Source organism: Acanthochromis polyacanthus, chromosome 12 (genome assembly GCF_021347895.1).
Source record: "Acanthochromis polyacanthus isolate Apoly-LR-REF ecotype Palm Island chromosome 12, KAUST_Apoly_ChrSc, whole genome shotgun sequence".
Lineage (NCBI taxonomy): Eukaryota > Metazoa > Chordata > Actinopteri > Pomacentridae > Acanthochromis > Acanthochromis polyacanthus.
In genome coordinates, this window is record NC_067124.1 from 30,256,987 (window position 1) to 30,283,238 (window position 26,252).

Sequence of the window (26,252 nt, forward strand, 5' to 3'; positions counted from 1 at the left end):
CAGTCTGAGAAAACTGTGAATATTTGTGACTTCAGAGACAAAACGCCAAGCACCACGCAAGAACATGAAGACACACAGAGAGATTCAAACCAGAACCTTCTGGTCATAAGTGCTAACCACTGAAGCAGTGCGCCATCAAGGTGCAAACATTTTCACCATTAAAGGCACCACAATGATCTGAAAAATGTCCCATTCTGGTTGTTTTAGGCCTCTGTGGTTGGTTGTAGTTACTCTCAGTCTCTTAGTGGCTGTTGTGTGTCTGAGTGACATTTTAAGATGTCTTTGTGCTCATTTCGTTTCCATTTGTCATTTTGTGTCTTTTTTTGGTCATTTTGTGCCCATTTGTGTTTATTTTGTTTCTGTTTTTGGTCATTTTGTGTCCATTTTGTCTCTCTTTTTGGTCATTTTGTGTCCATTTGTGTTTATTTTGTTTCTCTTTTTGGTCATTTTGTGTCAATTCATGTTTATTTGATTTCTCTTTTTGGTGATTTCCTGTCTGTGCTCATTTTGTCCATCTTTTTGATCATTTTGTGTCTGTTTATGTTGATTTTGTTTTTTATTTTTGATGATTTCCTGTCTGTGCTCATTTTGTTTCTCTTTTCTGTCATTTTGTGTCTATGTGTTCATTTATTTCTCTTCGTTGTTAAAGTTTTTTTGTAATTGTTTCATGTACTTGTAACTGTCTGGATAGGTGAATGTAGCCATTCTGAGTCTCTCTGTGGATATTATCAGTTTCTTTTTTTTTTTGTCTGCATTTATTCTCATTGTTTAACTCCATGGAAGGGGTGTCAACACTTTATGAGATTAATGCATATTTTAGTCTTGCAGCCAAATATCTTATTATTTAGTGCATGTGTGTGACCATCACCAGCCCTCCCTGAAAGTTAAGCTGACACTTTTTATTACATTTCCCTGTTTAAGAGCCAGGGAGGGCAGTGCTACACCTCAGTGGTGATGTGAGGGGAAACAAAGGGGTGGACAGGACGAGAGGGAACGGACAAGGACAGGGACTAGCAAGCGGTGCTATTACAGCTGAAGAATATCAGGTGTTGTGCTATTCCCAACTAATAATTACCCATCAATAAGACAAACAAACAAACACAAACACAAGAGAACAGAAAACCAAACAAACAATAAATAAATAAATAAGTGAATAATTAGCCAGACAGTACTGAACACCATAGTTGTGGGTGTCATGTTAGTATAGAGTGGAATGGGCCAGAAGATACTAGAGGAAGATACTAGAGAAAAGAGAGAGGGTTTCGTGTGAGATTAGACTCTGGAAAGAATCTCAGCACATTCCGGCGGGTCCCATCACTGCTCAACAGCGGAACTCGACAGGAGCTGCTGGGACCTGAGCAAACATGCACATGCAAGTGTGAAAGACCCCGAAGCCCAGAACAGCCATCACAGCAATGCAGTGCCAAGCCGACAGGGCACCCCCCCACAGGCCGAGGAGCCACGGGGCAGCGCCCCCAGAGAGCAACCGGGGCCACCGCGTACCACACAGACCCCGAAGACAAGAGGGCGCAGCTACCGACACCCCCAGCACGCCAGAACCGTCCCAGGCAGCCCGGGGCAAGAGGACCCACCCGCCACCCAAACCCCAACCCCACCCGCCCCAGTCCCCACCAAACCCCCACACCCCACCACCCCACAGGCCAACACCCCACCCACCCCCCACCCCCAGGGGGGGCCGACGGCCCCAAGCAGCCAGGAAGCCAGACAGAGGGGCAGAGCGCCCCACCGAAGGGACGGCAACCAGCCCATCACCGGGCAGGCCGCCACCGGAGGCCGGCCAGAGGGAACCGGAGCCGGGACCCAATGCGAGTCCAGAGGGCAAAAATGGACAGAGCGGTGGGGCCCGGCAACGCCAATGGGGGGGCACCCCGCATACCCACCCGCACCAGCCCCCGGGCGAGCACAGCAGACCCAAGGCCCCCACATCCCGCGACGCGAACCAACCCCCCCACCAGGACAGAGCCACCACACACAACCAGCCCGCGCCACAGCACCCACCGGGACAGCCAATCCAGATCCCGCAGCCCAGCAAGAGCCACCGCACCAGCCAGGACCAGTCGGACACGCAGGAGAACCCACACAGGCCACGGCCCCCCAGCCCCGGGGGCCCCCAGCCACAGCGACACGGATGATGGTGCACCCCACCGCCCCATAGCCGTACGGGGGGCCAGATCCCACCAGCGAGGTCATAACTGTGAAACCCACCCATTACGCTCCTATTAATATGTCTCCCGATCCCTAACGGGAAACATTATCCCAGCACCGTGATAGTGTAACCCTGAGTGTCATGTGGTGCATTTAAAGTGGGGAGGTTGGGGGGGTGTCAGCCAACCCAGACCTACCCCCAAGGTGAGTGTGTGTGGTGCATTAAAAGAAAAGATTGGAGAGCAGGGGAGGCAGGCAAGAGGGTGATGAGGGGGAGACAGGGCCGTATAGCCCTGCCACCCGCCCCACCACAGTGTCCATCGTTCCCACCCCCACCTGCCCTCGGAGCCCTAAATGTTGTGTCCCTATATGTGCCTAAAGGTTGCTATTTACAGTGAGGTGTGAAAAATGTGAAGTGCACAATCAGAGGCAGTCTGGTGTGGATCCGGCCCAAGAGGACAAAGCAGTGGGGGAGGCAGGTAGCAAGACCACCGGTACTGACGCAGAGGGCCCCCAGAGCCAAGAGGCAAGGGACCGGGGAGGGCCCACATGAACCAACTGGCCCAGCCGGCACAAGAACCCCCCGGGAGCTGCAGATCAGAGCAGCGCCCCGGCAGGCACCATAGCCCCAACACAGGTCAGCTGCACGTGGCACCCCACCCCGAAGGGAGGACCAGGCCGCGCCACAAGGAAGCGAGGGCCGCGAGCTGCCACGCCCACCCAGGAGCCAGTACGCCAAAGACGCAGGGCGCCCACCCCGCAGTGCCCCCGAGACCCCACCCACCCCACCACACCCCCGGACGGCACCAGGCCCGGGCGGAGGCCCCCAGCCAGCAGAAACTGGACTCCAGTGGGGGCACGCAGGCCAGGATCAAGGCCTGTGCCCAGGTGGGCCAGAGCCACCCCCCCAGAGAGAACACCCAGCCCCTGCGCCAGACCGCCCGCCCACAGAGGGCCACCGGCCCCCCACGGGAGAGGGAGAGGGGCGAGGAGCGGCGGGCAGGCAGGAGAGGAGGGAGGAGGAGGGTAGCGGAGCAGGAAGGGACAGGGGAGCAACGGAGGGGTCGACCCACCCCAAGCCCCAGGACCAGCCAGGCACCCCAGAGGAGATCAGCCGCCGACACCCCGAGGTCCAGGGAGAGCGTGCAGACCCAGCAGACCCAGAGCACAGCGGGGGAGACACCCGAGACATCCACCACCAGGGAGAGGGGCACAAGCCACCCCGACCCTGCAGAGCCAGAGAGCAACCCCGGGAACCATAGAGAAAGGACACCACTGGTGCATGCATACGGTCTTGAAGTCCATGGTGCTATCAATCTTTGAGAATTGGAGTGTTAATAAACTGAAATAAAGCAGAGGAAAGTTAGACCATATGCACAGACAGAACAGGTATTACCATTTTTTTTTACCATTTGCGGTGGAAAGTGAAAATTTATATTATCAGTTTCTGTCTGTCTCTGTGGCTCTTTGAGGTGGTTTTCTGTTGTTGTGATTATTGTGTGTTCGTTTTGTGCTGATTTTGTATCTGTTTATGTTCAACTTGTGTCTCTATTTCTGTTCAAGGTGCATCTTTTTTAAGTCATTTAATCTCCACGTGTTTACTTCACGTCTATTTTTGTTTATTTTATGTTTGTGTCAATCTAGAACTGTTTGTGTTCAACTTGTGTCTCTTTTTTGGTCATTTGTGTTTGTTTAATTCCTTCAGTGGTAAAATGGTACAGTGATGTCTTGTCTTTTCGTTCATTTCATGAATATTAGTGTTCATTTTGTGTATTTTCTTCAGTTTCTTTCTGTTTTGGTCATTTTCTCATGTGAATTTATTTTGCATGTTCTCATTTTTCACCTCTCTGTAGTTGTGAGTCTCTGTTATCGGTTAGTGTAATTTTAAGTCTCTGGTTAGTTGTACGTGTTCATTTTGAGTGTCTTTGTGGCTGTTGTGTGTTTCTCTGGTCATTTTGAGGCTCTGTGCAGTGGTGTTTTATCTAGCTGTGTTTACTTTGCATGTCTTTTCATTGGTTAGCATGTCTTTGTGGTATTTTAATCCCTTTGTTCGTGTCTACTTGAAGCTGTTTTGATTCATTCTGAATTTTGTCACAGCCACTTCAAACGGATCAGTCCACTGTGTGCTGACAGCATGAGTCGGTTTGGTCTTTACCTTTGGAGAGGAAGCTGTCCAGCGGCGGCGTCGGCATGACTTTCACATCTGTCAGAGACAGCAGTCAAACAGAAGCTTTGTAAAATGATTTAATCAACGGCACATCAGACACTGAGCTGCTGTTCACAGGTTTCATAAAAGCTGCCATTACTACTTTTAATTTTAGCTGACTTGTATTTTAATTTTTGCTAATGTGTTTTGTTTATATCTTTCTGCTCTTCTATCAGGCACTGTTTCTATTCTCGTGTTATTTACATTTTTCTAAGGAACATTTGGCAGGAGAATTTCCATCAGGACTAATAAAGTTCTAACTTATTTCATCTTACTTGATCTGATTGTAACACACTGGACTTGGTTCTGCACATGCAATAGGAAAAATGTAGACTATCACATACTGATTGTAGCATATCGAGAACTGAATATTCATATTTACTTGACTGGACAGTTTCAAGTGTTCTTTATTTGATTCTTTGCTCCCGTCTTGGCACAGACAGAATCATTCTGGCAGACAACCAGTGTGTGTTTTTGTGTATAAATGGGGGTTGTGTGTTAATGTTACCAGTGAATTCAGCTGCTTGCTGTGAACTCTGTCCGTCTGTTCTGCTCACAGAGCTGAAGGCGTCCTGCTGAACCGTCTGGATCGGCCCTCTGACCTCAGCGTCATCGGCAAACTCCTCCTCCAGCTCTGCAGAGCCCTGACTGGACACAGCGCAGACACACACCGAGTCACCACAGCGTGTTTCTGAACAACACAATGCAACAGATTGTATGCTCGTTCTGACCCACAAATCTGAGCGTTGTAACCCTGGTGTGATCTTAACATCCTGAACACTCTCCTTATGCTCAGGGTCAAAAAAGACCCGCCTCCACTGAGCCTCTAAAATAGAGCAGCTTCACTGAATTTTCAACCAAAAATCGATTTTACATGAAGAACCAACCTGTCATGCATCACACACTTTGTAAATATCTGGGGTTTCCCTTCTTCAGAAGGCATAAAGACTGTATTTAACCAGTTAACACCACTTGTTTTTAAGTACATCATACATGTTTTAATTGTTTTCTTTACTAAAGTAGAGGTTTATTATCACTATTTTAGCTGCTACAGGTGCTGCACAGGTGTAAACATTATTTGTTGAGCAAGAGACAGTATTTCTATATCCTAAGAAAGTATCAGAAATGTGCAGAAAGTAGCTTGACCCAAAGTTTGGAAGCTGTGACCCGTAAATCACCACATTCATAATTTCTGCTCTTATGTGAGGCTGAAATTCCAACAGCGTCTTCATCACAGCTGTTATCTTTCTCTGACAGAGAGATCAGTCATTACGTCACATTCACAGACCTGCTGTTTGTTCTCAGCTCTGTCAGCCCTCTGATGAAACAGAAATGTGTGAAAATTTGGTGCTTTGTTTATTTTGTGTGAATTTTTGTACCCATAAAGGATGAACACAGAGTCGTCCGGGTCTGTCAGCTGCCTGCAGGTCGGCCGCAGTGAAGATGGAGGATACGAGTTCCTTCCCTCTGAAGTAAACACAGACACATATGTGTTTGTGGCTGGATACAATCAATTATTTCTGTTACTTTTAATTATTTTTGCTGAATTGTCCTGTAATATTTTCTGTCTAATGACATACAGCACTTGCTTTCTAAATTTCTCATATGTAAAAACATTGCTGGTCAGTAAAACTGATTCTAAATGAGCAGAAATGTGAACTGAACTCTAAGCAGAGTGAGTTCTTACTGCTGAAGGCGGACAGGAAGACTCTGAAGAAGCGCTGGGCGTAGTCCTGCTCGTCGGCCTTCAGTCTGCTGACGTGGATCAGGTGCTGCTGTAGAGGCAGACTGGCCAGCTCCTCCACCTGCGTCCGGTTGTAGTGATCACCGACCGTCACCACGAACAGCGCCACCCCCTCGCACTTGGCTTTCTGGGAGACGTAGTGCAGCTTGGCCTGGTCCTCCCAGGCCGTCGGGGTTCCCACCACGGCCAGCAGAGCCTTCCTCCTGGACGGCTGGCCGGCCTTCAGCAGCACCTGCTTCAGGGTGAAGTCCAGCGTCCGTCCCAGCGCCGAGGAGCCGCCCTGCTGCTGCATCTTCTGGATCAGGTGAGCCTTCATCAGCTTCTGGTTCTGGTAGGTCTGCAGGTCAAACTCCGCCTTGGCGGACCGGGCGCCGCTCTGCTGGACCACGGCCACTCGGGCCCGGTTGCCGGGTCGGCGGGGCTGAGGGCTCACAGCCAGCTGCTCCACTACAGAACCCAGCAGCTGCTGGACGCCGGCGTACTGGTCGGCCTGCATCTCCCTGGAGCTGTCGGCCACCATGACCAGGTCCAGGTCCACCTCCTGAGGACGTGCCGGCTCCTGGATGAAGGAGCACTCCTGTGAAGGTCTGCACGGGTCTGAACAAACAACATCACAAAACAGCACTTATCTCCGTGTTTAAAATAGAAGATAGAAAGTTCTGATTAAACCTGCCTGTCCACTTCAAATGTTTAGCACAAAAGCATAAGCTTAAATTAAGGCCTGCAAGGTGTAAATATTTACACTTTGCAACAAGAAAGTCAAGAACTTTAATAATATACAGTAATTATACAGATTTTTTACCTCCTTTGTTAAACTACAGATAACTGGCAAAACATTTTATAAATGGTAATTTGGTCTATTATAATGTGTGACTCTAAAATTACACTTTAATTGAACTGTGTGAACCATCTAAACATAGCATTATCTTGCAGTATATTTGCAGTTTATTTCACATTTTTTACAGTTTTTGAATCATACAGTGTTCCACTGTTTTTTAATATATTTTTTCTGGCACTCTTGCTGTCAGATTTTCAATGTTTTTTTATTTTGGCAGAATTCTTCTTCACATTGTAGTTTTCCTAATATTGCCAGTGATGCATAAAAAATGTTTAAAAATGCAGGAGGCGCGATTTGTACCATAACAGATTGCACAGTTCTTGACCATCCTCAGGTCCTCTTTCTCCTCCCGCAGCACCTTAAAGATGAAGTTTCCGGTGTCGTCGACCTGAGAACAAACCACAGCTCCTGCTATTAAACTTTACCCTCAACAAGTTTATTTTTCAGACCTGACAGTCGGATGGACTTCAACATCAGAGAGTGAATGTGATCAGAGCTGAGAAGGGACATTTACCTGCATCGCTTCTCTAATACCAGCGGCGTCACTTTGAGAGATGACTGCCGGGAAGATGTTCTGACCTCGGTACTCCATCATGGCGGTGACAATGCTGGTGGTGTCCTCTGATGGCCCGTTAGTGAAAAAGATCGCCACCTTTCTCATCCTCAGCCCTGAACGGACCCGTTTGAAGACGTGCTGACCCACAAAGTGCATAGCAGCACCCAGGTCTCGTTGGCTCCTGGTCCTCTCCAGGGCGGTGTTGTTCACAGCGCGTTCCAGCTCAGTCTTGCTGCGGTAGTCCTGGAAGCGGATCAGGTACTTGGTGAAGGCGTTGTATCCCACCACGGCCACACGAGCGCCCGTCGGACAGTTGCTCTCAGTGATGCTGATGTCCTCCAGCAGAGACAGAAGGGCCGAGCGCTGCCTTTCGAAGTCGTCCTCCCTCACGTCATTTGACATGTCCAAACCAAACACCAGCTCAGTGGGGTAGGCAGGACACCGCGACTCACCTGGTGGACGTAAGTAACGAAAGTAAAACTACTGTGGAAATAAAGCTAAAACTGCTGAGAAGGTGAGATCCCAATAAAATCTGGTCTCAAAGTTTCTATTGATTGTCAGTGTACAAACATTATTCCTAAATCAGAATTATAAGCTATTCCAATCACTTTATTTGCAGATATTTGTAAATGATTTACAATAAGCTGGAACCTCAAGCAACCAACTTACTAAAACAAGACAGCAGACCTTATATGGACCCTAAAACTGAACATTTTAATGCCTCGTGTGTGAAATAAGGCTACAGCTTCTGTGAAAACTCCAGTTCCCACGCTAAACTTCCACAACAGCTGGTTTAACGCTATTTGTCCTTGTTTTCCAAACATCTTCCATCTCTTAATGTTGCTTATGTTGGCAGTGCTGTATTAGTGGAACCAGAGGCTGTGACATTAATCAGTACACCATGCTGTCTGCAGGCTCAAAGCTTTTCAAATGAGGAAAAGGAGCAGCTTTTACCAAGTGTACAGAGTCAGCTCTGGGTTCATGTCAGCGTTACATTGAGTTAAAACACTCCAGAGACAGAGGTGCCATTAGACTCTTAGATCAGCAGGAAACAAATCCGGACAAGTGAGAAATATACATTTTTGCATTTTAAATGTGTAAAAAAAAGTCAAGCTGAACAGTTTGATGTTGCCCTTTTACTCTCACCTGGTCTAAAGTCTGACTTCAGAGATTTGATTTTCTGAATCCTAGAATAAGCCAATAGGAGGTGCAGAATTCTAGTTTCCATCTATCAGAATGTGATCCATTATGGCACAAAAATACTGCCAATGCCACCTGCAGATGCGAAATCTGATTAACCAAAAGTGTCAAATACAAAATACTAATGTGAATTTGCAAATACATACAGTAGGAAAGATTTAATGCAATATAATGTAGATCTGTCATTTTACTTAAAAGAGCCCATAATCTGCACATTTTACAGATTTATTTGGACTTGGTCAGTTTGAATTAACCAAAAAAATTATAGTCAGACAGTTTTAAGTATTTAAGTGTGTTAACATCCAAGTTATTGACATTTTTGTGTCAAAAGTGTCTGAAAAGAGTTAAAACCTAGAAGGTAATGCACAAAAGTGTAAAAAAAAATCTCAATACCCATGGATAAAACTGTCAACCATCTGGATATCAAAGCATGAAAGTGTCAAACATTGACATAATAATGCACAAAAGCATCAAAAATATGTGTATTTATGCACAAATGTGTCAAACACCTACAAAGTATCACAAAAAAGTGTCAAACATCTAAATATCAATGCACAAACGTGTTGACAACCTGGATATTAATGCACAAAGGGTCAAAATGTGACTGCGAGCAGGGACTTTTTGAGTTGAAAGGGTTTTGAGAGAAAGAATTAGAACAGAGGAACAATCACCCACAAATTCTTCTGTGAAAAGCAACAGAGGAAGTCAGTCGTGTTTATCTCATCTCTGATCATTTCAGCCACTGAATTCTGTGCTGATTGATCGGAGGCTGGAGCACTCAATGTGTTTGGACATTTAGCTTAGAGCTCACTGGAACTGAACCAGTGGAGTACACAGACCTCTGAAGAACATACTGTACACAAATATCACATTGCTCAAAACTAATTTGTTTAAAACTGAAAAAAGAAAGTGTTGTGTAACTACCAGCCTCTGTCCAGAATCAACAAGAGCTGCAGAGTGGAAAAATTACACCCAAGAAAGGGCTGACTGAAAGGGTTCAAGGGTTTAAATATTTTCCTCCTGATCTCACTGTTGCACTGTACTCACCATATCTTCTGCATCTGAGAGAACAGAGACATACATACCCTGAGAACAAACTGTGGAGGAGAAAATAACATTTACAGAACAGAAGTTAGTTTTTTCATAACATGGTTTTGCATCTTAAAAAAAGAGTCATCAACAAACACATGAAGACACTAAAATGAGACGTTTCTCTGTCTCGCCTATCGACACTCACCACAGTTGTCTCTGATGAAGTTGATTATGTCACACTCCTGAGGAAACAGAATGCATGTTTAGAATGAACATATTTAATATCAGCAGGCGTTTTGAATTTAAGGGGGACTTACAGTCTTTTCTCTGCCTCCAGGAGGACCTCTGGCCCCCTGCAAGGAGGAAAAACAGAGATATTGGAAACTTGTGTCATCATCTTTCAGTTCTGTGGCAGCAAAACCTTCTCACAGCCAAACCAGAGTCACAAAACACCTGAAGTTAAAATTTCTTTAAAAGTAAATTGGTTGAAGAAAACACTCTTAAGCCCTCTCGTTAAGGTTCATTCCATCTCAAATAATCAGATTTTTAGAACAGTTTCTCCTCGTGCTTGATTTTTTTATGATATCAACTATAAGTCGATATTTTTTAAGAGATTGGTGACAGTTTGGCTTGACATAAGACATATTTTCTGAAATATATACTGACAGTCAATAGAAACTTTGAGGTAGAAATGTACGCAGAATTCTACTTGTAGGGGGGTTGTAATTATTCATTGTGGATTTACTGATGATCTTGTGGCCTGGTAGTTGAGATAATGATGAGTTTGAGAATGGGTTTTGAAGGCCTATATAAAGGCCCAAAAAAGGCCACCATTGTTAGTCCAGTGAACAGCATCATGCCGCGTCTATCACATGAACAACGTCTCCGGGCACTGGGTATGGTGGAGGCCGGTTTGAGCTACAGTGATGTAGCCAGGCGTATGGGCTGTTCCCAACCCACAATCAGAAGCCTGGTCCAAAGCATGCGCCGACGGATTGCTGCCTGCATCGAAGCAAATGGAGGCCATACTCGGTATTGACTGTTGTGACTTTGTGTTTGGCAGGTGCCGTTTTCTTTTGTGAAATTCTTTATTTTGAAATCATTCTTGAAACTTTAGATTTTTGTTTCTGTATGCCAATATGCTAAACAAATGATTCATATGAAGAAAATCCAGTTTTGGGCTTCAAAATAAAAATTATGTTGAAAAATATGGTCTCAAAGTTTTTAATGACTGTCAGTGTATATTTTTAAATTGACCCACTTTCAGAAGTTTTTTTTGCTCATTTAAATTTGAGTGTGAGCAACAACATCTCATTCATTTCTTTAATCTCATTTTTTTGCTGTTATTTCTCACCATGTCAGTGATTCAGAATCTGGACAAAGAGATCAAATAGTCTAACGATGGATGAGCTGAAATATGGAAAAAAGGATAATGCAAAAGCCATCTAGTAATATTTTATGAAACATCTGTAGCTGCATGTTCTACTTGGATTAGACCATCGACCAACAATTTAGTTTTTGTTGTACAACTTGTCTTACCCGCTTAATCTGGTCTGAACATTTAACAAAAATAGTTTAAATTTTACATTTGTGATCAAGTATTTCATTTTAAAATTATTGCATATATCATACTTAAGGTGTTCTGCAGAGCCAGCTCTGGATTTTCTGACTCCTGAAAGTGATTTTAAAGACTGAAGCTCACTTTGTGTCCTGGACGTCCTGGGTCTCCGGTCACGCCTGATTCTCCTGGCCCGCCTGAATTCCCCTGCATTGATCACAAGTAAAGACAATGATGAAGCAAAAACCCTGTTTTACTTAAAGATATCGGAGTTAAATCAGCACTTACGTCTCGACCAGGGTTCCCTTTGCGTCCTGGATGTCCTTTAGATCCCTGCAGACCGTCCTCACCCTGAAGTAAGGAGACAAATGTCATGTCTGAACAGTTTGAACTCCAACATGATTCTCATGTCTTGCTGTGGGGTCGGACTACATTAACTCTTGTTTTGTCCTGCGATTCAAAATTGACCTGTTTTAAAGTTTGAAAATGTGGAAGAAAAATATATTTTCACGGTGAAACTTCTGATGTCAACATTTTTGGGAAATCTCTGAAAATGTTCTGGTGGAAAAAAGAAATGTTAAAAATGTTTCTTTAAGAGCATTCACATAAAAATCAACCAGAATCCAGCAAAATTCACTGGATTTTGGTTGATTTTTACGTGAATGTTCTTCAAGAAAATATTAAAAGTTTTACTGATATATATGTAACCACTTTAGATATTTTTAGGATTTTTTGGAAGATTTTTACTATTTTTTTGAAAATATTTACAAGAATTTTCTTGCCAAATTCGGGGGATTTTTTTTAAAAATAAAACTTTTTAGAGAAATTTTAAGGAATTATGGGAATTTTCCTTCTGAAGGTTTTGCAAATTTTCAGAAATCTGGGGAATTTAGATTTTTTCAGATGAGGAAACAATATTTTTTGGTGCCTGTAAATGAGGACAACAGGAGGGTTAAGATTCAGCTGTTGTAAAAATGGAGGGACTCACCCCGAGACCAGGGAAACCAAGAAAACCACGATCTCCCTGTAGAGAAGAAGTAAAAAGCAGTGATTGAACTGTACCTGTCCAGGATTCTCCACCTGTTTCAAGTCTGTATAAGAACATGTTTTAGGAAAAAGAAAATATAAAAAAAATGTTTTCATCTTCAGCTGAGGTGAAAAAGTTTGACTAGAGCTATTTCACGGTTCACCTGCCGTTCATATCATAACATTTTTATAGCTGGACTGGATGGAAACAAGCCTTTGCTCTAAGTTTTCTGCGGTTATTTTAAGGGGATACATCCAGCTCTACCTCTGCACCTTTACGTCCTGGAGGTCCAAATCCGTCTCTGCCATCCTCACCCTGAAACAGACAGACAGAGTCTCAAACTGGACTATACATAAACTGTTCAAGCTCACTTTACAACTCAGCTCCCTACCGGTAGTCCTCTGGGTCCAGGTCGTCCTGGAACACCTTTAGGACCTGGATCTCCTGGTTGGCCCTTTAACAACAACATAAAGATTAACAAACACTTTTCTTTACATTTTACCACCCCGTACTCTGCTGGAAGGGTTTTCTATGAGCCGCAAGTCATTTGGTCCAAACTTAAATATCTCAACAACAACTTGAAACCATTTTCTACAGACGTTTGCAACGAAGTGATGAATCTTGTAAAGCAATGAGAGAACTGTTTAACATTTATTAGGTGAATTTGCAATTAAAATTAATGTCATTCTGACTGATCAAAGCCACAGTCAGATATCTCTGTTATCCAGTTTGAACTAGTCACAAAAATACCTGTATATGTTGTTTATCAGACACTTAGAATACTGTTTTGACACCCCTCGCCAGGCTGCTTAACTCAATGGCTAGCTGCTGACAGATATCACCAACATCATTGTGACTAGTCAGAGTTTTTATTCCACATGTCAATAACACCATTGTGACCAATCAAAACCACAGTCAGTGATCTCTGTAATTAAGCCTAGACCAGTCAGAATAATGGTTACAGATACGACTTATCAGACGCTTATGATGCAGTCTTGACATCCCTCATCAGACAGTTTAACACTATGGCTAGTCGTTGTAACGTTAAACTGACAGGTTTGACTATCCTAAACTAAAATTACGGACATCAATAACGTTGTTGTGATTAGTTGTTATTCAACATATCTCTAAGTCATTCTAACTGGTCAAACCACAGGTAGAGATCTCTGTCATTTAGTTTGGACAAGTAATATGAAAATTATGTTGCAGACCTTCTGTCCACGAGTGCCAGGTCTTCCAGGTTGTCCTTGGTTTCCAGGTCGTCCATTTTCACCCTGAAGAGGAACCAGATCAATCAGAAGAGCTGAATCTGTTTGTTATATTCACATCAGTAATCTGAAATAACGTAGGATGGTGACGCACTGACCTGAGGCCCAGGAAAACCAGGAATTCCTCTGGGTCCAGGTTCACCACTATCTCCTGGGCGCCCCTGCAGAGAAAACATGGTTCGGGACAGTCATCCCCCCACAAAACGTCTGAAACATTATCCACACAATCCACTGTTTGTGTCATTATCATTATTTGCCTATACATTATTGATATTTATCTGTTTTTTTCTTTAATTATCCTTAAATATGCATTTCTAATTGTGTGCTTGACTAATCATTATTACATAACATGTACCATGTAAGCCTGTATATCCTTACAGTGTATCTTTTACATATATTCTTGTACATATTATACTTACTACACCCTAGAAAGTAATTTAAGAGAACTATTCTAATCCCTAATTAAATATATGGTTGCAAGATATGATTAGATTAGATTAGATTACTGTAGTAAGTTGAGCTGTGTTGACAGTTTTACAGTTACGTATACAATTTTTCATCATGCCACATCTGTATACATGAAAGGTGTCTTTAGCATCTCTACTATTTTTTATTTTTGTTCTATTTTTGGATATTTTGCCTTGCTTCATTTATGTCTTTGAGCTGCTATAATGTGTGATTTTTCCCAGTTAGGGTGAATAAAGTTTATCCTTCATACATTTACATAACTGAGTTGCTAGCATGGCTGCAGACTATTTTTCTTGTTTTATACACCTACTACTGTGCGATCTCCTCACATTAAGGAATGGAAGCCTGGATGTGTCAAGATGAGGGCTGCAACTAACAATTATTTCCATTTTTGATTATTTTCTGTATTGACTGATTAGCATGATCTATAAAATGTCAGAAAATGGTTTTTAAAAAACGCTGATCAAGATGACTAATGTCTTGTTTTGTCCTAAGTTAAAGTTTACTGCCACAGATAAGGAAAAAAGGATATATTGATATTTAAGAAGCAGCAATCACAGAACTTAGACTGTTTCTCTTTTAAAATGACTCAAACTGATTACAGTTGGTGTAAATAATGTAAATGATTAATTTAACTGAGTTTCTGGTTGTTGGTCGAGTAACAGACATTTTTTAAAAGAGGTCACCTTTAACCTTAAAACCTTGAGTCTACCTGTGATGGACATTTTCACCATCCTGTGACATTTTAGAAACAAAACAATAAAACTAATCCAAAAAATAACCAGCAGATTAATTGCTAATGGAAATAATTGTTCATTGTTGCCTTAAAAAACTGATTTGATTAAACTGCTTTGTGAGCAACTGCAACTATCCATCATTTTCACTGTAATTAATCTGTTGATTATTGCCTGGATGAATTTATCATTTTTTTAGTCAAAGAAAATGTGAGAAAATGAAGAAAAACATTGATCAAAGCCCTGGATGACATACTTAGACATCTTGTTTTGTCCACAACTCAAAGATATTTAGATTACTGTCATGGAAGAGGAACAAAACCAGAAAGCATTCACGTCTAAGAAGCTGGAATCAGAGAATTCAGATTTTTCCTTTAAAACAGAATCTCAAAATGATTAATTGATTGTCAAAATAGTTGATTAAGAAATTAGTTGCAAATCTAGTCAAGACATGATTGTGAATTTCAACCCTGGGACCGAAAAGCTGCTGATTATTTCCATTTTATGTAACATGTTTTCACAGATGCAGTCCATTAAATGCTATTCAGTGGAAAGCAGTGACCAAACAACAGGGGAGCTGGATAAGTAACAGCAGTACTGGCATTCTAATAGCTTTGTTTCTTAACACACACATGGTTCCTCTTTTCATGCAGAGCTTCAGTGAATTCCTGTATCAGTCTGTGCATCAGCCAAACAAGTTACCTCATTCAAATCTGCCAAACATACCGACTCTCCTCTCCTAAAACACCACATCCGTTGTGAGCTGAGAAATACAGACACCCTGTGATCCGAATGACGCCACACATCTTTGCATTAATCCTGATTTATATTCCTCTGTGATCTCTGAATGGGGTTTTACAGGAAACATTTGTCTGTCTGCACTGGATCGGACTGTGTGCAGCTGTTGTACATGGCTCCGCGCTGAATAAAAACACAATCAGTCTGTATTTGGATGTTTTCAGCTGTGTGCTCCATCCCACTGGTTTTGAAATCAAATGTACTAATTAGTGAGTTGAGAGTGTCAGATGTGTTTTCTTCACAGTGAAATGACAAGAGTAAATGTGACACAACTAAGGCAAGCTGGGTAAAAAATAAGATGAAACTAAAAACCTAAAAGATAAAAATGAGTGAAGCACTGGATTGTTGTCCGTGAAAGTTCTCAGTCGTCCAGGTCATCTGAAGGTGAAAGGTTTAGTTCAGGCAACTTCTTCAGAACTGATGAAAGCCGCTTGGATGAGAGGCGAAACATCTTCAAGATCACAAGAATGAGTTCAATTGCCTGAAATAAACCCTTCACCACTAGATTGTTTTGGAGGTTGCAGGTGCACAATCAGTAGATTAGCCATTTATTTCACAATGACAGGCGTTTGTGGTTGGCGGTGACTCTGCTCGGGTGATGCTTTCAAATAATCATAACAAGTGTGACACAGTATCTGAGATCCCAAATCCCAAAACCCAAAAGAAATGGAGTTTAAGTATACTGGCCTGTGTGTAAGAACGAGCATGTCGCATTTTCTTTGAATTCACATCTTCTCATCTGGATGAGAGGGGAAATAGCCACATGCTGAATGCAAGCAGACAAACATGTGGCAAGACACTATTATAGTGACTTTGTCCAAAGAAAATATCCAATCATTGAAGAATGAACAAAGGAAATGACATGAAAGGGGCCCAGTTATATGAAGTTAGAATAGATGTGTTTTATGAACTATTCCAGGCAGAGAAATAGTTCATACACTGCAGGGAATGAGTGCAAAATACGGTTGTGTAGCTCAGAGGCAAAACCACAGTGTTGGCATGAGATGTAGAGGCAAGTAAATCAAGGCCAAGACAGGGTCTTGCCATCGTTGGTTTGTCTGTCTGTCTGTTAGCAACATTACTCAAAAACACATTAATGGACTTTCATGAAATTTTCAGGGAAGGTCAGAAATGTCACAAGGACCAGTTGATTAGATTTTGGCAGTCTGGACACATGAATTCTTTAAAGATTACTGTATCATTGCAAGAGAGTGGGACCGGCGTAACAGTAACAAGTGAACACTACTTTAGCTGCCTGCTGACGGTCACATGATTGTGATCCTACTAAAAATCAACCGCTACAGACTTATTGGGGCTTCTCTGTCAAAAATGATACAAGGAAGGAGCAGACTTGGCAGAGGTTTCTCTGAGAGCTTTTCTAGCTAAAAATGGAAATTAAACTTCTGCATTAAATACGGAATTTCGATGCCGTTAGCTGGCCACAGTTCTCTCAGACAGGTGTTTGAGCAAAAATCACTGTGAAAAGAGTGGAATAGATCCACATGAGCTGTTTTCTATGAGTGAGAAAAAAAGCTTTCGTAGATGTGCTCTGCTGTTAAAAAGCAGAGCACATTTTTAAATTTACACACCACAGTTGATCCTGTTCATACAATAGTAGAAAGCCAAAATCATGATTATGATTAATTTAAAGTTGATGCCCAACTTCTGCATTTAACATCATAAGTGAATTTCTTGCATTTTTTGCTTCACCAGTTCAGTCAGTACCATCCTGCCTGCACTTGCACTCTGATACTCAGATGTGTCTGAGTTGGGACCGCTCCCTCTAGACCAGGGATCGGCAACCCGCCGCTCTGGAGCCGCATGCGGCTCTTTCAGCCCTCTGTTGCGGCTCCCTGTGGCTTTGGAAAATAAATAATCAGCAGGCTATTTAATTAAAATTTCTTTGATTTTAGATTGTTAATTATGAAAATTTAATTCTAAATTTGAAGATCATGGTGATCTTGTAACATCAAAATAAAACGTCTTAATTTATTGTCTGTCAAAATATGCATCCCAGCCGTCAATATCCGACACTCACCGGCCTGCAGGTATTCATTTGGAGTCCTGTTGATCTTCAGATCCCTGTGTTTGCTCTACATTCATTTAGCAGCGGCGGGCTGCCATTCCTAAATCCTAGCCGTCGCTCCCTCAAATTTCTTTCTTTTTTTTATTGTCGCAAATACACCACCGCCGCACGTCTCCTCCTTCACAGCAGAATCCTGCATTGTGTCGGGTACTCATGACCACTGAGGTAAACTATATAATTGTCTTGCTAAGTATCTACTCTTTGATATGTCAGGTTAATACGACGTTACTCACGAGACCACGGCTCAATGTCACGTCCAGCATCCAGGCAGCAGGTCAGAGAGTCAGAGGAGTGTCGTCTTGGAAAATAGGGCAGCGACTTACCCATAGACTGTATATAAAGATGGACGTAGCATCTGGCTCCAGAATTGAAGCCAACCCGGAAGTGTCAAAAACTTGCAATATCCCGCCGTCCGCTAGGGTTGGCTCCAAAAAGATTTTTCTCCACAGACCCCAATTCATTTTTGGAAAAAATAAAATTTGATAGACTGATTTTCTACAGCTCAGGATTTTTTTCCCGTTAGTTTTCATGGTCAAAATGAGAGATCAGGTGGCCGATCTTAAAATAAATCAATACTGAATTTTAAATAAATCGTTAAAGTTGGCGGAGCCAGGGGGCGTGGCTATACTTGATAGACAGCAACAGAAGCCTCTGCGGTAAAATGTGGGCGGGATAAGAGAGTCCTCAGCCAATCCTGCCCCTAGTTGCTCTCCGGTCCAGTCTGTTTGATGAAGCTTTTTACGTCACTGGCTCCAAAAAATCCAAAACGGCGACCAGGAAGTAGCAAAATCCGGGCTTCATTTTCTCGGCGTTGAAACCAATGGGTGACGTCACGGTTAGTTTACACCTGGACTTACCGGAGAAAAGTTATTAGCTTAAGATAAATAGATTTTATAAGTTAAATAGACATTCGCAAAATATTGATTTCCAGCTAACATTACGTAACATATGAGGTCCAGGAGCAAAAATGACATTAACCAAGTAAGATAAATATTAGTGGAAGGACACAATTTAAAAAAATGAATCTATCTAATTAGAGGCTTTGTAATTAAAAAATCACGACTGATTAACAAGGGCATAGAGGTAAAAAAGCGATATATGCAGTGTTGTCTTCATTTTAAATGCCAAAAGGATTTTGCGGCCCCCGGTGTTTTCTGTGGGAAACGGGTCAAAATGGCTCTTTGAGTGTTAAAGGTTGCAGACCCCTGCTCTAGACCATCTGCCACTTCTTGACATGTTTTGTTTTTATTATAATTAGCTACAGATCCATTTTTCTCTGGAACACCAACTGCTACACAACTTGTTTTATGCATCAGGAAGGAATAGATTGACAGAGCACACAAAGAAATAAAAGTACTACTTTCCACCACTACGACTAATGCAGTGTCTGCCCACACCGGTTAGAGGGACACCAAAACAGTTTCATGATGATCATGCACTTATATGAATGTGACCAACTGAAAAGCAGTTTCATGTCAGTTTTCATAACAGTTTTTTCCCGACCGCCATCAGACAAGTGGCATTGGACATCGGGGACAGAAGGTACGACAACACGGCATAACATCAAAATATTGTGACATCACACAAATTATAATGGACAAATGTGCAATAACCCTCACATGTGCAAGAAATACCTATGCAAACAAGTATTTTTTTGATTGTTGTGTTTTTAATCTATTTATGCTAATATTTGCACTGATAATGTGCTTTAGTGTGATTTATTTCAGGGTTCTTGTTTTTTTAAATTGTTAAATTATTTTTTGACTTGGAATCACGTACAAGAATTCCAGCTCTATTCTATTCATTTGATATCGCTGAAATACATACTAGAATTTAGATGCATCTGTCAGGCTCAGAGGATTAAACCTGAGCAAGCATCTGATATTATTAGATATTTTGGCTGTCAGCTCTCATGCAATACATTTATTTTAGTAATTAGCAGCCTGTCCATTGGTTCTATTTCATCTTGCTTACTAGCATCCTGCGGACACAGAGACTCTGTATGTTGTGTGAGGCTTATAGGGGAGGAGGAGATCCATGGGACTGTCAGTATGTGGAGGCATAAATGAAGGAGGGGAAGTTTTAGAATTATGAATCGACTTTTCTTCAATAAAATCTTACGGTGTCAAATAACAGGAACAAATACTCAGGTCTCAGCAAAGCCTGTTTTGCTCAAAGAAGAAACTAAAACAGTGAAAATGTGTCGATTTTCATCATGAAATCTGCAAAAGTGATGGATGCTAAGAGTTGAAGGAAGTTTATTCTCACCATTTGACCAGAAGGACCTGGGAGGCCTGGATCCCCTCGACCTCCAGACGGCCCCGGTGAACCCTGTAACAAGTGGATAAAAGAGCAAAAATGGTGTAATAATAGATATATAAACCTCTACCTATAGCAGCATCGAGGCTCTTCTGAATTCTTTACTTACCTTCACACCATTGGGCCCTCGTCTTCCATCTGGTCCCTGAACACCAAAAAACATGACAGATATTTTATGAACTTTCATTTACAAAGACAACAATAACGGTCTCGGGGCTGCACAGTGGCCTAGTGGTTAACACTTTCGCCTTGCAGCAAGAAGATCCCCGGTTCAAATCCCGGGTTGGGCCTGGGATCTTTCTGCATGGAGTTTGCATGTTCTGCCTGTGCATGTGTGGGTTTTCTCCGGGCACTCCGGCTTCCTCCCACAGTCCAAAAATATGCTGAGGTTAATTGGTTACTCTAAATTGCCTGTAGGTGTGAATGTGAGTGTGATTGTTTGTCTGTACATGTAGTCCTGTGACAGACTGGCGACCTGTCCAGGGTGTCCCCTGCCTTCGCCCAAGTCAGCTGGGATGGGCTCCGGCGCCCCCCGCGACCCTAGTGAGGATAAAGCGGTGTATAGAGGATGGATGGATGGACAATAACGGTCTACTATTGGCTGATTCAAAGTAGCCAACACCTGCACATTTCACTGTTTTGGGGATTTTAAAAAAATGCTGTTTGTAAGAATTTTTCTCTATAAATCAAATATTCACATCGGTATCTTTGAACTGCTTTAATGTAATATACATTTATTCCTACAACTGCTACAAAATAAAAAAGCCTCTTCATAAAAAACATCTAAGCAGGTGGTGGAAGCAGCACTAAAGTACTTAAATGAGCCAAAAACAGCAACAACACAGCGTGAAAATCCACTTTTAAAAAAACACAAGCATCATGAGAAAATATATTTGGTATCCTGAAATGCATTGAAGTTTAAGTGTAACACATGGAACAAATATTCAGATAAAGTGGAAAAAACTTTACTTATGCCATCAATATACTGTCAGAAACTTACAGAGTAGAAAAAGGTTTACCATACAGGATTGTGCAAGATTTTAGGGGTTTTCCATGTTCAGATTCTTCGCCTGATTGTTCCAAATTCATTCTGCAGCAGGACAACGACAAAGCCCCTTCCTACCCTTTAAAATCCATTCACTGGGCAGCATCCTCCATGATTTATGTATTAATATTTGCTACACACAGATGACTTTCAGATTTATATTTCAAATGTGCCAGAAGGTCGTGATCACCTCCCACAGGCTTCAACACGCTCTCATTTCTGTAAGATCTTGCTGGACTTTACACTTACTGACAAAACTTTAGGTTATTTACATAACCCTAGTTCTCTGAGTAATATGAGTGAGATGTCTCACGATGGGATGCACGCCCCTGCTGCAGACCTCAGAAGCAGAGACATCCAGCATATAGAAAGGGACAAAAGTGAGAGGCGAGGACCAACTCGCCGCAGCACAGATGTCCTGAACAGAAACTCCCCTGAACAAGGCCCAGGATGCAGCCAAGCCCCAAGTCGAGTGTGCTCGCGAACCCACAGGTGGTTGCAAACCCTGACTCGTGTAAGCCAAAGCAATCGCCTCCACCACCCAGTGGGACAGACGCTGCTTTGTAACAGGTTTGCCCCTGATGAGGGTTAGCCCAGCAGTGCAGCAGATAACTGCAAAATACTTCAGTTTGTGATGCAAGCATGAAATTTGGCACAAATACTCTTTAAGGTCCACTTTTTGTAAAAAAAAAGGCGTTAGCCAAACAAAATTCCAAGATGGCGACCATTTTTCAAGATGGCCGCTATGTGCACCTTAAATTCGTCTTCTGCAGCAAAATATTTGAAACAAAATGCAACATTAAGTGTAACAACCAAAGATTCTAGTGTCTAACATTTTAGCCTGATTATTTTTTGTTATGTAACATCACACAGCATAGTTGTAACAGAGATGGCGTCCAAAATGTCTGCCACGAAACCAAAAAATGCTCATACTTCAGGAAATAATAGGCATAGAATACTGATTTTTGATCTATCTCTAGGTTTTTGGGATCAATTCATTAGATGGACACCATTCTAGATTCCTACGTAGTTATCATGTGTATTGCTGAAACAAAGATGCAGTCCAATATGGCTGTTACAATAGCCATAAACCATTGTTCACGAACTAGCAATTAGAACTAAATTAGGGTTTGTATGATTTGCTAACTTGATATGGTTTTCACCAATTTGTGATAATATAGTCTGCACTGTGTTTGTACCGGCTCATGAAAATAAACTGCATGGCCCATGACAGAACGTGACACAAGCCTACAAACACATGCGCATGGTCAGTTGGCCTACGGTGGGGTTGCTGTGGTAACGGCAACGTGGAAAAGTCAGAATTTGTTTCAGGTCTTATTCGCGTATGCCACAAACATCACACGACTCTGCGTAATCAGGATTGGATTTCTATGTGTCCCTGCCATGTTCAGCACACACTGGGGCTTGACTCCTGCCATGCAGAGCCCTTCAGCAGTTGTTAAGACATTGACATTCATAGATTTCATGGCAGCCATCTTGGATGCCATCTTTGCTTTGATCATTTGATTTGGTACTCGAGCCCAGAAAACCTCTCTTTTAGATACTTTAGTCCATAAAACCTAGATATACATGCAAAATATAATCTTTCATTCAAATACATGGCTTGAAAATTGAACTTTTCAATCAAGATGGCGGCTAGGCTTGGGCGGTATCCAAATTTTGATACCGTCAAACTTCCTTCACATTTTACCGGGGTATACGGTATTACCGTGACTAGTACTGTTACTGGCTTGTGCCTTCACGTTCGGAAATTGAATACTCGCAGCAGTGAGTGGGTGGTTGATTCGGAGATGCGTCCTTAGGTTAGAGGTGTTTCCATCTCTCGCGATCGCCTTTTGATTGCAGAATTTACAAATTGCTTCATCAGTATTTACCGGCTCTCCTTTCTCGTTTGCCTGGAACCTGAAATACTCCTAAACTGCAGAAGTTGTGTTCTTTTTTGACACCAAGTCACTCCGTGCGGGATCTGCCACCCCCCCTTCCCGCTGTCACATGACGACGTCACGTTCATACACTTTATGGAAAGTCTCCAAAAGTAGGCTAAAACATAACTGTTTAAGTAAAACTGAAAATTCAACCACACATAAGTGCTACTGGACATAGAATCAATTTTAGGCATTAAATGACTTTTATTTAATATTTAATCCTTATGTTAACCTTTCCTGCTCAGCTCCCGATCGTGGTCAGGAAGCCCAGGGGAGGACAGTTCTCCAGGGCCGAAGTTTTCGTTTTTTACTTCGGGGTTAACCCCCTTCACTTCCTCAGCAGTCGTAGAAGGCAAAGACGAGCCCGGCCTTATTGAAGAATACTGCAGCCTTTATTGTAAATTAACAGTGGCTGAACCATACAGTTGCGCTAACCCAGCAGCTACACACCTCTTCTCTCTTCCACCCCGAACCGTCTTCCTCGCTCGCGCTGCATTCAGGGTTGCTCGGACATCTCACACACACACACACACACACACACACACACATACACACACACACACACGCGCTGCTCTCTCTCCCTCTCTCAAAACGGAGCCACACACTCTCATAACACTTATCTCCTGTATAAGAGCATTGCATTTTTTTCATGACGGTATTGGAACTGATAACACTGCTATTTTTCAACACCGGCAGTATACGGTATTACCGTAATCCCGCCCAAGCCTAATGCCGGCCATCTTGAAAAATGGTCGCCATCTTGAGCGGTTCGGGCCACAACACAATGCAGATCTGTAATTGTAACAAAACTCACCGGGTTTCCAGTGACTCCATCCTCGCCTGGTATCCCATTGCCTCCAGGTTCACCCTGTGGATTAAACACATCCAGATTCAGAATGTGTCCACTTTAACAGTAATGAGAATACTGCAGCTGCTGGTTCTGGAAGTATTTTTTTCCTACACAGTAATTAAAGGTTCTAAAGAACTTGCATAGGATTGTGCTACGATAAACAGATGATGTGGAACTGGTTGTGAACGCTACAGGAGCTTTAATAATCCTCCGTAATGAGGAAGAGTCCAACCAAACCTGTTAAACCTTAACCACTTTTGTTGGATTTATCTACAAGCCCAAAATGGACAGACTTAGCTGTCTGGACTCTAATCTCATTAAATGTGTGGAGGCAAAACTGCAAACATTGACTTGATTTGTTGGATTGACATAGTTATGTTGCATCAAACTAGGTATTTTGTGTAATGTGGAGACAAATTTCTGTGCTCGCTGATTTCCACTCAAATGTCCGGACAGTATCAGATGGTTAAGATGCTGTATTAGAGGATCTGTGGGCCAAAGTTTTCACTTTCACTTTAATAAAGACACAGTAGCAATGCTGCATTATCCTGGTTGCACTATTAAATGCTGTGACGTAATTACTGTTGTGGACAAAGTGGACAATAACAATATTACACAGGGTTATTTTTTATGTAGAATCTATATAATATCAAAAAGTTAATATACACAGTCTTTTTATTGTACGAATCATGGCTAATGTACAGGTTTGATAGCATTAATGTGGCACCAGGGTGGAATATAACAGTTTTTCTCCATGTAGTCTACTGGCAGCAGTGCTGTTTTTATTGTCTGACATGATAACACAAAAATTATGCCCTAAATGGGACCATAATTACTCCACTAAGGACGCAGAGCCTCGGCAGAGGTATGTGACAATGCCATTGGTCTGCCTGTCTGTTTGCAACATTACTCAAAAATGTAAGAACAGATTTGGATGAAGTTTTCAGGTAAGGTCAGAAATGTCACAAGGACCAAGTGATTAGATTTTGGCAGTGATGTGGCTTATAGTCTTGAGCCACGTATTTTTAAAAAAGATTTCAGTCATCGGAAATAACAACAGGAATGAGCAGCCTTGGCAGTGTACTGCACTCTCTGAGTGCTTCTATTTACTATCTGAACAGCATGCTGTGTTGAAGAAGGCTGAAACCAGCAAGTGAGACCGTAAAATGTTTAATGAAGTAAAAGATTGAGTTAGAAGTAGGCGTATGTTCTCATAGACTTCTATTCTAGACTAGGAGGAGTCGTCCTCTGCTTGCTGTCAGAAAGAATTCGGTGATGTTTCTTACCGGTCTCCCGGGGTTGCCAGGTTCTCCTTTGGGTCCTGGGAGGTTGCTGTTGCTACCTGGTGTGCCCTGTAGGATAAATAGTCTTAACTGAATCACTTTACAAAGATAAACTCCACACACTTTTGGGTTTCTTACAGATGAGGTTCCAATTGTAATCAGGTACTTTGAGGTGAGGGTTGATAAATTTAGATTTTTATTTATATGAAGCCATTTAGTAACATTGACCATATGATGCAGATGATGATACACTCTGAATAAGCTCTGCTAAAAACAGCATTAGAGGATGGCTTTGTTTATACCCACATCACTTTGTTTGGCTGTCAGCTAACTTTCTCAGGATTTTGCTCTCAACGTAAGACTTTGTTGATGGAATATGTCAGCTGTGGGGATTTCAGAATCGGATGTAAGCCATTTAGAGACTGCAGACTTTCGGTTTTCTCCTTTTTCAACATGCAAATATGCAGACTTGGTCTGCTGCGGTTACACTGGGTTGGGGAGGCTCTCAGATTTTCTGATAAAATATTGAGTTCAGCCTGAATGCTGTTTAATAAAGCAGTAAGCCAAACATTTTGATATCTGTCACATTAATTTACAGTTTGTCTTTAGCTGGCTTGTTCTGGGTCAACATTATAAGCTGCAGCATCAGCCTTTTCCTGACTATTTGTTTGTTAAACAAATTTACAGTGAATTATATTGGTCATGTTTTGTTCTGTATTTTGTCTGTTAACATATCAGAAATGAAGAATAAAACAAGAAAACGGAACTATACGAGCAAACCACGCTAAAATGCATGCAATTAAAAAAAATCTGTGACAACAGGTGTGAAGTTATCACCAACTACATGTAATCTAAATGCACAAAATTCAACAAAAACATGCCGACCTCGGTGACATATTTGGGCTGAATTTTGAGAGTTTCCAAACGTATTCACAAGTGGGAATTTTTGTATTTTCACCCTCTACAGATCTAAAAGTATCTGTGAAGCCATTTTAGGGTTTTTATACCTCCAACAACTCCCACAGGCATAAAGTCTGGTGAGGACAAAGAAAATGGTCTCCAGCAGACTTAAATGATTGAATGACTACAGCAAAGGACAAATCCTAAACTCGAGGCCCTTGACAATGG

The 26,252-nt window shown here is 42.2% G+C and overlaps 1 protein-coding gene across 4 annotated transcripts in view; it reads right to left on the reverse strand.

The window, feature by feature from the left end:
* LOC110960716 (collagen alpha-6(VI) chain-like) overlaps positions 1–26,252 on the reverse strand; it is a 153,731-nt gene that overhangs the window by 89,307 nt on the left and 38,172 nt on the right. The window contains exons 21-40 of one of the 4 annotated variants that reach the window (XM_051956904.1): positions 25,128–25,193; positions 23,806–23,859; positions 20,110–20,145; positions 19,950–20,012; positions 13,694–13,756; positions 13,539–13,601; positions 12,719–12,781; positions 12,592–12,642; positions 12,289–12,324; positions 11,589–11,651; positions 11,445–11,507; positions 10,060–10,095; positions 9,948–9,984; positions 9,796–9,807; positions 7,469–7,962; positions 7,255–7,342; positions 6,060–6,713; positions 5,752–5,839; positions 4,881–5,020; positions 4,322–4,369 (exon numbers count right to left, since the gene is read on the reverse strand). In XM_051956904.1, the coding sequence (XP_051812864.1) occupies positions 4,322–4,369; positions 4,881–5,020; positions 5,752–5,839; positions 6,060–6,713; positions 7,255–7,342; positions 7,469–7,962; positions 9,796–9,807; positions 9,948–9,984; positions 10,060–10,095; positions 11,445–11,507; positions 11,589–11,651; positions 12,289–12,324; positions 12,592–12,642; positions 12,719–12,781; positions 13,539–13,601; positions 13,694–13,756; positions 19,950–20,012; positions 20,110–20,145; positions 23,806–23,859; positions 25,128–25,193 (2,218 nt within the window). The remainder of the gene's footprint in view (positions 1–4,321; positions 4,370–4,880; positions 5,021–5,751; positions 5,840–6,059; positions 6,714–7,254; positions 7,343–7,468; positions 7,963–9,795; positions 9,808–9,947; positions 9,985–10,059; positions 10,096–11,444; positions 11,508–11,588; positions 11,652–12,288; positions 12,325–12,591; positions 12,643–12,718; positions 12,782–13,538; positions 13,602–13,693; positions 13,757–19,949; positions 20,013–20,109; positions 20,146–23,805; positions 23,860–25,127; positions 25,194–26,252) is intronic. The other 3 variants (XM_051956906.1, XM_051956907.1, XM_051956905.1) reach the window with 3 other exon arrangements.